This window comes from Salminus brasiliensis, chromosome 12, assembly GCF_030463535.1.
Source record: "Salminus brasiliensis chromosome 12, fSalBra1.hap2, whole genome shotgun sequence".
Taxonomy (NCBI): Eukaryota; Metazoa; Chordata; class Actinopteri; order Characiformes; family Bryconidae; genus Salminus; species Salminus brasiliensis.
In genome coordinates, this window is record NC_132889.1 from 39,148,995 (window position 1) to 39,165,773 (window position 16,779).

At 41.8% G+C, this 16,779-nt stretch overlaps 1 protein-coding gene across 2 annotated transcripts in view; it reads left to right on the forward strand.

Annotated features, from left to right (window-relative positions):
- csnk1da (casein kinase 1, delta a) overlaps positions 1-16,779 on the forward strand; it is a 50,220-nt gene that overhangs the window by 11,563 nt on the left and 21,878 nt on the right. For both annotated transcript variants that reach the window (XM_072693918.1, XM_072693917.1), the window contains exons 2-3: positions 2,238-2,298; positions 13,988-14,098. In XM_072693918.1, the coding sequence (XP_072550019.1) occupies positions 14,083-14,098 (16 nt within the window). In that variant the 5' untranslated portion in view covers positions 2,238-2,298; positions 13,988-14,082. The remainder of the gene's footprint in view (positions 1-2,237; positions 2,299-13,987; positions 14,099-16,779) is intronic.

Genomic DNA, 16,779 nt, shown 5'->3' on the forward strand with positions numbered 1-16,779 from the left:
TCTTTTGTGGAGCCCCGACATATTTATACTCATAATATCAGTTATTAATGAAGTTTTTTTGCATGTAGCTGTATATGTGTTGAGCACATCAAATGTTTTAATATTTACTGTGCTGTTGTTAAATTATTAATATAATAAAGTATTAATATTACTAATGATCTTTTTATTAGTGATATACTGCACATTCATTAATAAATAATTGAGCCAATTAAAACTACACATTTAATAAAAACAATAAAATATTCATACAGTTATATAAAGGTCTAAATACGAAGGAGGGCAGATCCACAGGACGGGACTCCTTAGGCCTCAGTGTTTGCGCAACTCACTGATAATTAACAGTATCATGGTTTCACTACCGCAGCTCCAGTATCTGTGAGGTTTGCCAGGCGTGGATCACTGACCGTAACCTGAAATTACTCCTTGCTCAGCCTTTTCCTCTCAGAGACAAGGATACTCTGGCCTTTGTGACCAGTTAAACAGTACAAACAGGGCGTGCACTAGTTTACACATGATTTGCTCCAGCATGCTGGATACACCCAGAGCTGAGTGTGAGTAATAGATCATCTCCCCTTAAACCTGAGCAGCTTTACCTACTCACACACACACACACACACACACACACACACACACTGTGCTGATCAGCTACACACTACACTGCTTACAGATTTACCCTTCTCTCAATCCTTCTGCAGAAATCTGATGTTTTGTAGTTTATTGAGCATTTAGCTCAGCCTGTAAGATTCAGGAATACACATGTTTGGCAAAGTGAATGTTTTAAAAGTTTAACAGACTTTTCTGACAGAGCTGGCTTTGCCTGAACAAAAGAAATTCAGCCATTCCTTTTGTTGTTATTGTGCAGCCTTCGCTCGTGCCCTCCCACCCCTATTTTACAGGCCACACGATGGCTGCGTTCCAATACGCATATTGCTCTTCGTGTCTTAGCTAGGGCGCCATTCTAGTGCGTGAGCTGTGGCCACTCAATGATTCTGCAACACACCAATTTAGGACAGAATGATAAATCTCAGTCTTAAATGTGGGAATACAGTCAGTTATTACAATCTTATCATCTTATCATAGCTTTAGCTGAGTTAGCTAGCCTTAAGTGTTTAAGCTTAGCATTTTAATGCCAGACATGAACTTCATAAAAACAAGAGGTGATTATTACTTGATTTGATCTATTTGAGAAACAATGGGTTACCAAGTTAACATTACCAAACTATCCAAGTTATCCAAAATATTCCTATATCCATTTTTCCCCAAACATATCAATCAGTTTCAACCACCCTGTAAACAAATGCATGTGCAATGGGGCTAACTTTAATAATGTCACATATGTGAACATATTTGATCATTTTTTTTTGTACTAGCTATATATTTGAACATTTATATGCATAGAAGGATGGGACATTGCGTTTCCACAGAAAATAGCTCGCTCAGTAGTCTGTCTATTCTACCTCTAGCCAAGCCCTATTTTATGGCTAACTGGCCTAATCCTCTCCAATAATCACCATAATTTCTATTTTTCTAACATGGTAAACGCAATATTATCACAGTAATGAGCTTGTTGGAAGTCTAACGTGTCTAAGGTGTGGAGTTTGTTTTTAATTTTTTTTAAATTCCGTGTAGTTTCGGTCTCAAACCGATTGTTTTCTCAGTAGGCGCCCTATGTAGGACACAGGAGCGCACATGGAGACGTGCCCGCTCCGTGCGTCGCTGTTGCTACGGCGAGTGACGTCGCCGCTCACGTTGCTGTTATTCAACCAATCAGGCTTCGATCCAGTCGTACGTCTACGGTCCGCGGCCGAGCGTTCAATGGTAGAAGCGAAGAACGAAGGCAAACAAGAGGGAGCCGTTTTTACATACAAAATCCGTCTTCATCCTCTATCTAAACGGTGGATTTTCAACACGAGACCGCCCAGAACACAAACTTCACACTTTTAACTTCGCAACGAACCCAATATTGCGGCGGTATCGCGTTCGGATGGTAGAAAACGAATGGTGAAAAGTGGGTGATTGTTGGAGGAGAATTAGCCAGCTAGCTAGCAGAGCTCCATAACAGGGGGCCTGGCTCGGACTGAAGGAGAACAGACGGACTGCGCGCAGTTCTGTTTTTAATTATTCACGTTTTTGTGGGTGTTTTTGAACTAAATCGTCGTTCGTACACATTCAGATACTGCAGTTATTGGAGCTAGCCACCCCGCAGCTTTACCAGTCATTTACGATGGAGTGAGAGTGGGAACAGATACAGGCTGGGCAGGAAGATTGGATCTGGATCGTTTGGCGATATTTACTTGGGTAAGTCTGAGCGTTTTTAAAAAATAATGATGAATTGTCCCTCAGAGAGGAGTTTCTGGTCCATTTAGCTGGTTTAGGAGTGTGTTCTGTCCTGTTTAAGCCCAGTCAGCGAGCTGCTCGAGCTGCTCAGCCTCAGACAGCTTGAACCTGGACTGCGAGCAGGAGGCTGATCTCCACTGTACTGGACCGGGTCTTGTGGACAGGACAGTTCTGCATGAGCAGGTCAGGTAGATTAACACCTGGGCAGGTAGGCAGGCAGGCAGGTTGGGGGTTAGTGAGCTGACTGGTTTAATAGCTGCTGTTGGTTTGAGGTGATTCTCCTGCTTGTTTAACTATAACAGGGAAGCTACTTCTGGCCTTTTTGTCTGAATCATCGATTGATCGATCGATTGATTGATTGATTACCACTTCTTTCGATCAGCCCACAACCAGAATTGGGTCTTAAGCTGATTGACAACAAGCTGGGGTTTAGTTTTAGCTCATGTGAAGGAGAATTTGCTGTAGGGTTCTAGGTAGCTAAATCTGTTCTTGTGAATGGAAGCTAATACCTTGTACTGTGTGCTCCACGTCACTAATTAATTAATCAATCAATCAATAATGAGTGTAATTTAGATCAAAGTGTGCTGCTTTATTCACACGAACATGAAACATTGCCTTGTCTTGGACATATTTCCTAAATAGTCATTACCACTTGCCATCATTCTTCTTATCTAGAACCAGTTTAAAATTAGGACATGTCTACCCTAATTAGCAATTAACACCCAGACAGGTTGGGTTACGATGATGAGGAGGAAATTATCAGATTAGAAGCACAAACAATGAGGTTCTTCATCCATACAAACATCTTATCTATCTAAAATGATTGGCAGGGGTCTCATACTTACCTTAATTAATTAACTAATTAATCAATTAATACCCAGAGAGGTTATGTTAAGCTGGTCATAGCTTGATATTATATATATAAAAATCTGAATAAATATTTTCCAGGATCTCTTCCAGCCAGATTTGAGCCACTTTCATATGCAGCCCTAGATCGGATACCTATCGGATTCAGACACTGATGTGAACAAGGGGCACAGTTTCTATTTATTTATTTTGTCTGTAGGCATGCTCTTAGTGTTGTAGGTGATGGATGTGCCCTGCATTAATAATATAATAGAGATAATAGAAATCAATATCTGTAGAATTTACATGTATCAGACATTACAGATAGACATGGGGCGGCCATATTGCCTGGATATTGTATGTATGTTCAGAAGGTCGCACCTTTCTTTCTATTTATTTATTTATTTAATTAATTAATTAATTTATTTATTACTGAGGCTGGGTTGTACTGAGTGATCTGGCTTTATTGGCCGAGTTGGCAGATGTCAAATTTGTGACTTTGTATTTTTAATTAGAAGTCAGATCAATGCAGTCAGGTGGCTTTTAGAGTCAGTGTTTATGTATGTGTGTATGTGTGTGTGTGTGTGTGTGTCCCTCTTGCTGTGTTTAAGGGAATATGCCTCAAAACACACTCATAATAGAAGCCAATGGGCAGGCGCATGGTCTGCTCTGCTCTTTTCTAAATTCAGGGGCAAATATTGAAATTTTCGTCTGTGGTAATCACCACCACAGTACCAATGCAACAAATTAAGGTGAAGTTGATGGCTGATCAAACTACCCCTTTAACAGCATTATTTGCCATTGCATGCAAGTTTCGCCGTCCGTGTTGTGACCATACACTGACCATGACCTTATATTTACTTTCATCACTGGAGGCCCTAGGCCATGGGGTATTGTTTCAGGCAGCTGCTCTTCTCCAGTGAACTCACTTCACCCCAGTGTGCTTTCTGAATTAAGCGTCAGACACATTTTTCGGGTTATTCTGTCCCCCCCCCCCCCCCCCTCTCTCTATTTTATTATTTATTTGGTCACCAGAGCCGTTCGTGATGAGGTCAGTGCTGGCCAGCGCTCTTGTTTGTGAGATATGGGAATATTTCTGCAGAGCAGTGGTAGGTTTGGTTAAACCCTCCTCCAGCTTTCTGGACTCTTTTCCAGGAACGTCATGAACGCCGGTGCCAGAGAACAGCCGCGAGGTTCGCACTGGTGAGTTGCTCGATTGATTGCGCAATACTTAGAAAGGCCCGTGTGATGGATTATGGTAGCGGGGATGGAAACATTGCCAGGGTTTAGACGTCACCCGGGAGGTCCAGTGGATTTGGGCGCTGTCACTATGGTCAGAGGGTTGCTGGTTCGAATCCCACTCATGCTGGGAGAGAGCGCAATGGGCCTTGCTCTATCCAGGGTGGGTGGATGGCGCTCTCCTTGCTTTGCGTCCCTGGCTGGCATGTCGAAGCCGTGTACACAGTGCTTCCCTCCAGGTGATGCTACGTCAGGAGCCGTCCGAAAAATTAGAGGCTTGACTGTACGTTCGTCAGAGGGGGCATATGGTGGTCCGCCCTTACTGGTGTCTAGGACATCGCTTGCAAAGGTGGTGGTGGTGGGGGGGGGGCTTAAATTGGTGGCTCAAGTCTGAGCAAAGTGTGTGGTTTTTGTGATGTCATAAAAGTAACATGTTAAGCTATTTTGCTGCAGTCTAGCTCCGCCCATTCATGCTGAAGTTGAGTTGTTTGTTTTTACTAAGGCAGCCAATCAGAGTAGTTCTTGTTTATGTAAATTGGCATTAGACACCTGTATGTAGACCCATACTTTAATACCTCGCTAGAGCTGGATGATATGGAAAAAGTTAATTTCATGAAATTTAAAACTTATTTTATTAATTTTTTTTTACAATATTTATCATGGAATTGACAAAATGCACCAACAGCGTAAAATATTTAAAAACAGCTATCCAAATAGATTTTTACTCAAAATATGAAACTCCATTGAATAAAATAAGACTGATTACACTCTTATATTGTAGTCATACAATATATAATGCACATATTGTGTACCAATATAAAATTGATCACAATACTATAAAATATTGTCGTATTGCCCAGCTCTAATTCTCTCCCTCAAAAAACGCGAGTTGCGTATTAGTTTCTGAGCAGTAACAGAAACCTTTGGGCTGCGTTCACATTACCAGGCTGAAGTGATCGGATTTTTCTGCCTGAATGTGAACGGGCAGGTCGGATTTCCTGCGTCCTTTTGCCAGTAGGCGCTCTTAGTGTTGTTGGTGATGGATACGACGTGCATCAGCGTGTCTGTGCTGCTTGCAGGATTCTTTCAAATTACGGGTTCAAGTCACGGACATTTATGAAGGTGAACCGTCAAGGCAGGCAAATCCGATCTGAGCAAAAAATTGATTTGAGTTGAGTTAATGTAAAGAAAGCATTAGTGCAGCTGTGGAATCACTTGTTTATATGGAATCATTTTTTTTTAAGTAAATACTGAATCATTTGTATGATTTAGAGAATCATTTTTACTAGATACTGAGTCATTTATTGTAGGTAGTCATTTCTAGCAGTTATTAAATTATTAGTAATAGTTAATTGTTTAAAATGGTTGCAGAGTTGCTTATACAAGTTACAGAATAATTTATAGTAGATTAAAAATCACTTGTTTTAGACGCTGAATCATGTTTAGTCGGTCTTAAAGTATAAGGTTCAAGAAATTAGTTCTAAGGGGATGCAGTAAGTGTGGGAAGGTTTGGGTTCCACAAATCACACAAAGGCTGTGGGTTCTATCAGAAAAGGTCTGTAAATGGTGCGAACAAACTGCAGAAGAGCTTAGCTTGGGCAGGACCGTATGGAGCAGTGCTAGCGGTGGAGCTGCTTTACTGTATATGGAGAGATACAGCACTTCAGTTAGCATGTCAGTCAAACACACTCCTCAGTGGACAAGGTTTAGGTGCTCTCGGTTCATGATGTGCCGTGTCTGTATTGAGAGGAACTCTGAATAATGGAAAAGAAATACTGAAGGTCTTTAACTGGATTTGCGCGGCTGGTTGACAGATTTGATCCGTGTCGCAATGTCGTTAGTTGATGTCGGTACATTCAAGTTTTGGGAACTGCAGAGTGGCGGGGCATTATGCAACGCTGGTGATTCAGACAGTTGCGTCCACCTGCTTAGCATAGGGCTTATGTAAAGACTCCAGCCTCCCCACACCTGGGCTGCCCAGGCCTGATGTAGTGCAGCTGGGGCCAAGGGGGCCAGCCTGGCCCGATCAACAGCGTACGCACTCAACAAGCCTCTTAAAAAACGCAGTGTTGGCTTCCCCACGTGGAAAGAACAGGGCAAGGGAGATTTTGCTCACGGAGCACAGGATAACCTGCAGCCGTCTGATTGGGTCATACACGTCTGTGAGGTAACGGACACCATGTAAACAACGTGGGGCTTCAACTCCCTTGTTGAATGATTTAGGGTTTAAGTCCCACTGTATGTTGGCTTGTTCATAAATATTAGTCAACCAGGTGGCTTAACTAGTATTATAGTGTAGTGACTACTATTGCAGTCATGATGCACCTTGTGGTGCATTTAAAGCTGCACTGGTGAAACTCTGAATTTATTTAATGTTACTTTACATAATTATCAGAATACCTGCTATGATCAAGATGCTAGGTCAAAGGTTTTATCTTTGCAGAGCCATGTTGTGTGTAGGGATGCACCGATCTGGCTTTTTCAGTTCCGATATGGTGCATAAACTTTACATATCGGCCCATACCCCGTACCAGTCCGATACCATTGCTGAGTTAATAAGAAGTATATCTCACCATGTGGGAGAGACTTAAGATAATCAGGATTGCCTTAAACGTTACTTTATATAATATACCAAAAGAACACATAGATATAAATGTACTCAATTGTCACGTTATTTATTTATTTGCACATTTAGTGCAGTCTCACACCAACAAATTAAAATAATGATCGGTTCCATGGATCGGCCTAATTTATTCGAGACCCGATCCAGCTAATTTTGTTAATATTGGGATCGATATCCGATCCTAATATCGGATCAGGGCATCCCTAGTTGTGTGGCAGCGTGGACGACAGAAAACACACTGAGGATGTGGTATTAAAATCCAAGGCACATTCAGTACGCTGCAGTGAGACCCCGTCTGAACAGCTAGAACGGAATTCATGCGACTTTTACGTCAGTCCAACTCTGAGCTCATCATAAGGAGAAGGTGAAATGACTGATAATAATCTGCTTCTGAATTTGCAGCCGGCTTCCACAGCACATTAACATAACCATAAAGGAAGTGGCTGTCACTGACTTCATTTTGATTGTTTACTTCTGGGCAGGCGGGTCATGTGAGGCCCTTCTACGCCTACACCTCAGTATAGGAGCGCAAACTGTCCGGGCGAATGTCGGATATACAATTTGGGGAGAAAATCAGATTTGGGCACTTTCTCCTGCTGTGTGAACGTAGCCATGAGGCGTCTAGAATCAAACTGCCGTCACACCCTGTAGTAGTGAGGGTCATTTTCCGTCTTATAGTTGTCTCCTTATGGATGTCTCGAACGCTGTAAAACGGGTGTAATTGTGTGTTTTTTAGTGACTCTTGGTGTCCTTAATCACTCAGCCTTGTTGGTGTGACCTTCATGCGTTCTTCCTCTACAAAGCCGGCTGTGCTCTACATGGTTAGTCATCTCCCAGTTCCTGCTCCCCATCCTCATACTCTGAGTGGAGGCTTTCCCAGGGAGCGCCTCTTAAAAACATTGATGTTTTGAACTTCTCTTCGTAGCGTGAATCTGGTAGCTGTTCTTTAACAGCTGGTTTAAGAATGTCATGGTGAGTGGACCAATAGAAATGCTCCAAACTGACTCTGAATAAAATCATTACACACTGACCCTCCCCCTGTAACGCTGCTGTTTTGGGGATGCAGAGACTTTCTAAACACTAACAAAGCAAACAAACTTACAAGGTATAGGTGGAGGCCGGCTGCCCTGCAAAGTAAAGCTTAACATATGCGCAGCAATGGCGTGTGTGCGCGTGCACGTGTGTGCGTGCGCATCCAATTCATCCTTCAGGCCAGTCTAACCCCCATTTTCCCCAGAGAGTCCTGCTCTGTGGTGACTGATGTGGGAGTAGTGGAAGACATACCAGCTGCTTTAGGGACTCGGACGGCTGAGCCGATTGCTGCATACCCTTCTCTTAGCGTTAAGATTTGCTCTGTATGTTTTAGGAATTTTAACACCTCTCTAATACAAACATGGAACTTGTCCTTAATTTTAATGAATGTTGTGGTTTGGAACATTTTAGAGAAGGAGGATAATAGTAATAGTAGTTCCCGCGAGGTTCTGGGCCTGTTTGCTTGTTTCAGTGTTACGCTGGAGCTACAGATTTGTTGGGTTGTTGTTTTTTTGTGTCAAATATTTTGAATACTCGTATTCAAATTAGGCCAGCTTGAGTTTCTGTGTTCGTTTCTGTGTGCTGCAGGAATGTGTCTGAACATGCCCAGCACGCAGACAAGTGTGCAGTCAGATCTCCTTCTGCTGAATCTGTCCAGACAGATCTGAATTCCCTTACAGACTGCGTTTGCATCTCAACTAGGGCTGGGCGATATGGTGAAAATACCAGACTTCACGATATTTAATATCAACAGATATAGTGTAAAATAGTGGAGAATCTCAACTAATGCAGTTCTCTTTAGGGACTACTTTCTGTAGCCGCACTACACCCTGCAGCATGTATCCCTCCACCATTTTAATGATCTGGTTCTAAAAGCAGGTTCTAGAGCCGAACTCTTCTCAGAACTCTGGTAGAACAGTGTCTCAGGCATCAGGCAGCGTCTTCATCACCATTAGGTGAAGAACTTTCTGTGAGGAGCTTTTAGTAGAGCTTCAGACGTCTGCTTCCCTTCTCCTCCACGTTTTGCAGTTTGTGGATGGGGGAGTGAGGTGTTTTGGAATACTGTTGATGTTTACATAAAAAAGTCGTTTTCCATATGGGCCTTCTAACAGGGGACGTTTTCACTCTGCTGCTTCAGTCATTTCAGATTATCATCACAGGAGGAGGTCAGTCCAGATTTGATGAACATTGCTTTTGAAGGAAGACATGAGGAGAGATGTTTCTATGCAGGCGGTGTGTGCGCTTGCCCCAGAGCGTGGACTTCAGCGGATGTGATAAGACTGTGGCGTAACCAGCGGCAGTGCGGGTGGGGCGATTGCACCCAATATTGGACGCGTATTACGCTGCTGTTTACGTCGTTTCACAATCATGACTCATGGGTTGGCGTAACAAATTAAAGGGGCAGAACCATGGAAAACTACCTTGCCATTATTTATTAATGTAAAATGTGTAAACATGCCCATCACTTCCCCCAGTCTGGTTTTCACTGTTTTTGTGATCTCACACACGTTTACATATCTGGGTGGAGCTTAGCTAGATGTATATACACGCACACATAGCTGTGTGTTTGTATTTATTTATTTATTAAATGTATATTTATTTATTTTAAACAATCTGATGTGCTTTGAGATGCCTACCATGCCAGCCAGTCAGAGCCTGATTACAGATCAGTACACTCCTGTTTAATTGTAAGTGATGGAGGTTGTGTAGAATGAATTAGAATGGGTCCTGTGACCGGTGGAGAACCAATAGGAAAATAGGATGGGTAGGATATGGGTTCTCAATGTTTAATAATCAAATTACATTTTAATTCACTGAAGGTCGTTGTATTTTAGAGCATCGTAAAGGTGTATTATTAGTGATGTTCAACAATATTAAGATTTAGTCTTTATAACTGTACTGATTTTAACAGTCAGTGTTGATTAGGTTTGCAAGTTTTAAACAGCTCCAAATACAGGAACGCAATAATTTTTAGAAATGCTAATTTTACTGTGCTTTTAATACTTAAAACTGATGTAGAAGAGCTCTGCTCACTCGGGAGAGGGTGCAGTGCCTTTTTACCTGTAAATACGGTTCATTCAAACTCTTATATTTCAATAAAATGAGTATAGTTTCCTATAAAAGCAACCCTATCCCTGAACAGTCTGGTCAGAACAGACCTCAGGAGTGTAAGGCGTCCTACCGTGAAGTAGCTGTGCTCGTTACCTTTGTTAATGCTAACTCTAATGCTGTGGTTCATTTGGAGAATTTATAGAAATGTAATTTTATTAATACAGCACTGGGTCTGGGTGTCACCTTCATGTCTCCGCTGTCTTAATGCAAAGCTAAAAAAGGCCAGCGGGGCTCTGCCGTCACTCATGTGTGACGGAAGAGGCTTTTACCCTCATCTCTTGCCCTCCTCCGAACAATGGACTTTTCAATTTAGATGGAAATGGGGCTGCTGTGGCTCCCAAACAGTCGTAAATACTGGAGGTCTTCTGCCTGGGTCTTCTCTCTGAACGGCTCAGAATCTGGGGCATTGTTTATCTCTTGTTTTTGCCTGGAATTCTGTTTCATATTAATGAATTACTGCTTAATGAATTTGTTTGTTAATCAGTTTCACGATCACCTAAGGTTGCTGTATGCAAATGAGCCTGGAATTTAGTGAGTGTCCTGACCAATTGCAGCTCTAGATGAGCTTCTTTGTGTTTTGGTGAGTCAGGGTATTCATGTATGTCCAACGCTGTGTTTAATATGCTGGAATATCTGGTGATTTGCCTGCGTTTGGCAGCACTTGCAGCTTGTTTGTAGTTGTGTTAGTCTTTTTATTTATTTATTTATTTATTTATTTATTTATTTGCCATCCATTGTCTGATTTTTAAAGGTGCCCTAGAACAGTGGTTCCAAACCCTAGTCCAGGAGAACCTCTGCTCTGCATGTTTTATTGTTTACCCTGCTCCCAACACACCTGATCCACCTAATCCGTGAACAGCTAGCAAGCACTTCCTGGGCTGAAGGTGACGTTAGAGCAGGTAACAACAAAAATCCAAGACCAGGGTTGGGAACCACTGCTGTAGGATGTTTCACTGTATAAATCTGAATAATGCATCACTGAATAATGTTCAGTACTAGGGATGCACCGATCGGATACAGGTCCCAAATAAAATGGCACATCATGGCAAACGTCAAGGCTCCCCTATCAAACTAATCCAGCTTGTTTTCCAGGAGGAGCTGCTAGAAATTGGGTTATTTATATCTGTTTATTTGTGGTAGTTTGTTTTAAGTTAAAGTAATGATTCTCATTCCTGTTCACTGTTAGTCTCTCCCAGAAGGTCAGGTATATGGTTTATTAATTCAACAATGGTATCAGGTATTGTCTGATATGCAAAATTCATATATTGAATCTGTATCAGAACAAAAAAAAGATGGATCTGTGCATCCCTTTCGGTACATAAGTGACGAACCATAAACCTCAGCATACAGCAATGCTGAGGAAACACTGGGAATGCTATGCCCACATGCTGAAGCTGGCCTCTCAGCAAGTGCACTTTTACATATCGAAGAAATCCTCTATAGAAAAATATCAATAATACAAATTATAATATCAATGTCATATTTTAGTTCTCTGAATCGAATCGCTAGATGCCTCAAGGTTCCCACCCCTAGTCTTTTCCCTGACTTTTGCTTCAAGAACACAGGTGAGCAGGACCTCGCCTCCCGACTGCGTGTTGTCTTCTGAGGGAACTCCCTGTACACTTTTGAGCAGTTCATAGAGCTTGGCATTAGACTGATATAACGGGTATCTAAGGCAGGTCACATAGTTAAACCCTGCATGTTTATTTTAACCGACTTTAACAAGTTGTCGTGTTCTGCCAGCCTTTCTCTATGTAGAAAACTAATGCAGTTAATGACCTGACGGTTGTGTTTCACACTCTGAGACTGTGCTGGGCGTTACGTTTATCAGCTGAATATTTAAATCTCTTACAAAATGTGTAAGTTGAGTTCTGCTTTGTGTTTCCTTTCTTTTTTTCTTTTAATTTCTTTCTTTGATGATCATATGAACATTATAGAGCGCCCCCTACGCTTCCCGTAGTGTATTACAGTCTGTCAGAATGAGCCTGTGGATCATATGAGCATTATAGAGCGCCCCCTACGCTTCCTGTAGTGTATTAGTCTGTCAGAATGAGTGTGTGGATCATATGATCATTATAGAGCATTATAGAGCGCCCCCTACGCTTCCTGTAGTGTATTACAGTCTGTCAGAGTGAGCCTGTGGATCATATGAGCATTATAGAGCGCCCCCTACGCTTCCTGTAGTGTATTAGTCTGTCAGAATGAGTGTGTGGATCATAAGAACATTATAGAGCGCCCCCTACGCTTCCTGTAGTGTATTACAGTCTGTCAGAATGAGCGTGTGGGTCATATGATCATTATAGAGCATTATAGAGCGCCCCCTACGCTTCCTGTAGTGTATTACAGTCTGTCAGAATGAGCGTGTGGATCATATGAACATTATAGAGCATTATAGAGCGCCCCCTACGCTTCCTGTAGTGTATTACAGTCTGTCAGAGTGAGCCTGTGGATCATATGAACATTATAGAGCGCATATTTTCTTTCATAAACAGTACAGTAGGGATGGGTACTATGAAGACATTTCTAATAATCATACGTTACATTCCTTGAGTCTTTTTGGGTAGGATCTGGACCTTGATGACAAGAAGCAGAGAAGAAACTGGATTTCAAGTTCTGTAATGTTTTACATCGTTAGTAGATGATGATGATGATTATCCAGGTCCCTTTTTTTCCCTCTCTCGCTCTCCTTACTTTATTTTAGTTGATGAATTGACTTTGACTTATAGTGGCGTTCTTGGTTGGGAGGATTGTATGATATTGTTCAGGAGCAGGGATGGTCCGCTGTCTCTTGGGTGGGTCTGAACTGAGGTTTAATCAGCCCTGACAGCTTCAGGCGTGTGTGTGTGTGTGTGTGTGTGTGTGTGTGTGTGTGTGTGTGGTTCTTTTTGCGGGGGAGGGGAGAGCCAGTGACCCCACCCCTCTCCATTCATCCTCCGTTGTACGTCATGTCCCTCTGGCATACTGCTGGTGGTTGGTTCCCAGGCCTTTGTTGTGTGATTGTAAGTGTGTGTGTGTGTGTTAGTGTTTGTGTGTGTGTGTGTGTGTGTATGTGGCGTTCAGACGAGGCTAAGACTTTCTATGGGCTTCTCCTCCTGCTCTGATGCTGAATGAGGGCTAATGGTGGGCAGGAAAATATGTATATTTGACGGCATAAATTAGATTTCATTGGTCCTGTAGGTTCTGAGTATATCATGTTAGTACAGACAAGCTGCATGGTTTATTATGATTAGTCCTGTGTAGTAAAGTGTGTGTGTGTGTGTGTGTGTGTGTGTGTGTGTGGATCGCTGAAGGTGCTGATCATATGATTGGACAGTATTTGAATAAATGCAGCGCTACTGCGGCTCAGTAGGTGCACATTGTGTAAAGCAGATGAAATAAGAGGCTGTGAGACGTTTCCTTAAGTGGTCAATGAGTTTTAGGTTATATGATCATTCTGACAGTAGCTGGTTTGATGGTATTAGGTTGTTGGGTTGCTGCCTGAGCACCACATGCTAAAGTAGAGTATTGCAGAAATGATTTGATTGCTGTGATTTTATTCCAGGTAATTTTGGAGCATTTCTATTGGTCTATTAATCAAGTTCTGATGCCGTATAAAGAACAACAGTCGCAGAACTGCAAAAATGGAGATGCAGGATTTTTGTGACTACGGCAATATCGAACCTGCTGCCGACAGCCAGTCATTGTATTTCTCTCCATCCTCTTCCACCTTCTGTTTATTTACTTTTTTTGTCCACATTTCCTGTCTGACTAAGCTGACTTCCTGTGTGTCTGACCTATGTATCTTCCTGTTTTGTTTAGGCACAGACATCTCCGTGGGGGAAGAAGTAGCCATCAAGCTAGAATGTGTGAAAACCAAGCATCCTCAGCTGCACATCGAGAGCAAGATCTACAAGATGATGCAAGGAGGAGGTACGCCCCTGATTTCTGTACATGCACCGCAGCTTTGTGACTTCCTGGTGGTTTAGACTGAGCTGATATGTGCCGGTGTGTTTAGATGGTGCTGGTCTACTGCACGAACATCAGCATTTTATCATCTAATACATAACTAGTGTTCTGTTTCTCTTAAATTGCATTTATGGAAAATCCACTGATGCATAAATCAGCAATATCATATTGGTGTAAGCCCACAGTGACCCTTTCTTACTTTATTCTACTTTCTTTCTTTTATTTTTATATATATATATATATATATATATATATATATATATATATATATATATATATATATATATATAATTAGTTATACAAACTATAGAAAGGTTTGTGGCGGTTTAATTTCCAGGCATGGTAATCACCTGAAGTATCTGGCAGTGTTCTCTTTAGATACAAGACCTTACATTTTATTACTAATAATTATAATCTTACAACAAATACAACTCTACTGCTATTCTATGTGGGTTTAGTCTGCACTTTAATGTGTGTTTCGCCATTCACAGATATAAGTGTCTATCTAACCAGTATAGGCCCACAGCTCCCACAATAGTGCATCCCTTGTTAAATTTGAATTGTTATTAAAGCACGGTCAGTAGCCCAGGAGGTGTACAGTGGCTGATTACGGACATAAATTAATACATTTAATATGTCAATAAAAAATCAGTCGCATCAGCTAGATCATAAAATCTGACATGCTAAGTTTGACCGGTTTGTGGATCAGATACCAGAGTTGTTGTGATTGCAGAGTTTATTGATTGTAAGCAGCACTTTGCAGAGAACACAACACTGTAAATGTTTAGGAAGATGCACAGTCCCGAAGATGGTTCCCAGTGCACAGCGAACATGGAGAGCAGTTAAATAAATCATTGGATTACATTATTCCATTTACACTGATGTGCCTGGGGATCGTATTTGTGGGTTAATCAGAGATGGGGCGTCTACAACACCATTTGAATTATTAATTTGTGTGGAGGAACAAGGCTTCAGACTCTGAGTAATTCAGAGTAATTAGCCTGAGCGAGGATGGCCCTTTTGAAGTAAGCTGTAGGCCGGGATGTCCCCCGCTTCTGCATCTTAAGATTGCTGAGGAAATGTGGACAGTGCTGTGCTGCTCAGGAGCCGTGAACATTTTCACTCTTTCAATCACGAGTACTGTGAGTTTACAGTGAATGGGTCGGTATTGCGCAGGCGAAATCCAAGTTATATTATATATATAGTATTATATATTATTATATTATGACTGTTTTAGAGGATCTCCTGCAACTGTGAGTCCAGCTGCAATTATCACCACCAGCCTTGTACTATTCCTGAGTGAAATAGGCCGCACTGCCTAATATGAACATTGTTTTCATCAATTCTGTTGATGAAATTGCTGGTTTTTATTCTATTTGGACCCAAACGAGCCACAAAATCTTATTCAGATTTACTTGGATGTGTTTTTAGCTGTCAATGGTCCTGTGTAACACAGGACTAAACTTTAATATGGTGAATTCATTGCATGTTTTAATTGATTTGGAAACAATCTTTCATTAACTGTGGACCAGTGACTGTAGAAAGCACGGTCTGCACAACATCTGAATCAATCACATGTATTGCGCCTCTGCTGGTGCGTCCACTTACCGGACAAACTGGGAATCCAGGGGGAAATCCGCACTGCTTCTGTGCTGTAGATCAATGGAGGCGGTCTGAGACGCTGGGGCTTGGTCTGGGAGAAGGGGGCGGGGCTAACAAATGAGTAGGCAATACGTCTGGCTCCGCCTCTGATCTCTGGTTGCAAATTTGACAAAATGGTGGACAGTTTTGGCTTCATTTCTGTAGAACGGAAGGGAATGGCTCCACAGCGTCCATGTTTTCTACAGTCACTGACGTGAACAAAAATATTTTTAGCAAATTTGCTGCATTTAAATGATGCATCAAGTTTAGTTGTTTCTTGACTCCTTTTAAAAGAAGCCGTGGTTTCACATTTTAAAGATCGCTTTTAAAAACATTCTTATTCATTTCACGTCTGATTGAATTAAGACTAGTTAAAAATGACCAATCAAGCTCTCTAATGAAGCATGCAGCTGGTCAGACCTTGTTTAGAACAGTGCATGAGCTGTAAAGTTCTGATGATAAACACAGTTCCTAATACAGGCTGCAGGAATTGGCCATATTTTTAGAATTGTACAAAATTAACCAACGTCAAACATCGAAAAAAAAAAATCCCTTTAAATAATTTCTACCCCTGATCGCTGAATCTGTTTCTGCTGGCTTTATTGTAAGCGCTCTCCCGTGTGGGCGGCCGACTGGCCTCTGAGTCAGCCCCGCATTCTGAGAAGCATCTCGTCATGAGGTTTAAACACAGACCGCTCTCACAGCTGCTGGGCACACCGCAGAGTGTTCAGAGAAATCACACGGAAGAGGAATTGAGCACTTCAGTAATAAACTGACCGTTCAGGTCGTCTGTGGAGTCTCGATGTGTTGTGATCGTTATTTATTTATAAGAAAATATGGTTGAAGTTTGTAAACAATCGTAATCCTTCAAACTAAGCTGCAACATCTGAAGTCACTGTTTTTGTGATGTCATGAAAACCTGTCTGCCCATTCAGCTTACAGCAATGTAGCCCCGCCCACTCACTGGCGTTTAACTTTCAGCTGCTTTTTGAATGGGGCTAAAT